At 57.6% G+C, this 1,439-nt stretch overlaps 1 protein-coding gene across 1 annotated transcript in view; it reads right to left on the minus strand.

Annotated features, from left to right (window-relative positions):
- Positions 1-1,439, minus strand: part of LOC103474095 (protein FAM102A-like) — a 13,017-nt gene that overhangs the window by 1,077 nt on the left and 10,501 nt on the right. The window contains exons 8-9 of the mRNA XM_008424825.2: positions 1,143-1,317; positions 53-174 (exon numbers count right to left, since the gene is read on the minus strand). Of these exons, the coding sequence (XP_008423047.2) occupies positions 53-174; positions 1,143-1,317 (297 nt within the window). The remainder of the gene's footprint in view (positions 1-52; positions 175-1,142; positions 1,318-1,439) is intronic.

The raw sequence follows: 1,439 nt of genomic DNA on the forward strand, positions 1-1,439 counted from the left end.
AGAGCTGATTGGTGCGTAGTGAGAGCTGATTGGTGCGTAGTGAGAGCTGAACCTTCGTCGTTGCCGCCGGATGAGAAGTTCTGACTCTGGACGATTTTCTCCACGATGTCGTCGGCGTCGATGCGAGTGTCGTCCACGCAGCTCCGCTGGCGCTGCACGGCGTCCTTCTTCCTCCTGCTGGGTATCATCATCATCATCATCATCATCATCATCATCATCATCAGACCCTGACGCTGCAGTTTGTCACAACCCTCCTGGTAGAATTAGCACCTGCTAGCTAAAAACAACCAATCAAAGCCAGGAGGCGGGTCTTAGCGCTGTCAATCACCCTAATCCAGGGGTGGGCTGCAACTTTTAGATGCGTCTCCACTTCAACACCTGGGTCACATAATGACTGGACCAGAACCAGAACCAGAACCAGGACGAGGACCTGGACCAGGACCAGAACCAGGACCTGGACCAGAAACAGGACCTGGACCAGGACCTGGACCAGAACCAGGACGAGGACCAGGACTGGACCAGGACCTGGACCTGGCCGGACCAGGACCTGGACCAGGACGAGGACCTGGACCAGGACCTGGACTGGACCAGAACCAGGACCAGGACCTTGACCAGNGGACCAGAACCAGGACCAGGACCTTGACCAGAAACAGGACCTGGACCAGGACCTGGACCAGAACCAGGACGAGGACCAGGACTGGACCAGAACCAGGACCAGGACCAGGACCGGAAACAGGACCTGGACCAGGACCTGGACCAGAACCAGGACCAGAACCAGGACCAGGACCTGGACCAGAACCAGGACCAGAACCAGGACCGGACCAGAACCAGAACCAGGACTGTCCTAGTCACTTGCTCTGACACGCTGCTGCTAGCATAGCCTGTAATGAATGCTAACACTAGATTGACAGCTCTAAGCCCCGCCCCCTGGCTCTGATTGGTTGTTTTCCTCAGACAGCAGCAGCAGTTTTAATAAATATATAAAATCAAATTTCTATCAAACTGCAGCTGTAAAAATACCCAGAATCCCTTTGGGCGTCTCATCCTGATCCGACCTGCTCCCCGTTTCTCCTGCCGAGCCGTGAAATAATCCCAGGAATGTGAGCCGGCATGTCAGCGTGCCGGGACAGGTGAGAACCCACCTGGAGGAGCGGTGGGACAGCAGGGCGGCAGCCGAGGGCGGGGGCGGCCGCTCCGGCTTGGTGGGCGTGGCGGGGGGCTGAGCGGCGCCGCAGGACGCGCCGCTGCTGGACGAGGCGTTCCGGTGGTGGCCGAGGTCGGTCAGGCTGGAGCAGCGGGAGTGACCGGTGCTGTAGCCTGGAGGGAAACCAGAGAAGAAGAAAAGCTCCTGATCCAGATTCTGACTGGGACACTTTGATGTGCAGCTAGCATGCTAGCTCCTCGCTAAACATCCATGCTAGCTCCTCGCTAAACATCCA

Source organism: Poecilia reticulata, linkage group LG12 (genome assembly GCF_000633615.1).
Source record: "Poecilia reticulata strain Guanapo linkage group LG12, Guppy_female_1.0+MT, whole genome shotgun sequence".
Classification (NCBI taxonomy): domain Eukaryota; kingdom Metazoa; phylum Chordata; class Actinopteri; order Cyprinodontiformes; family Poeciliidae; genus Poecilia; species Poecilia reticulata.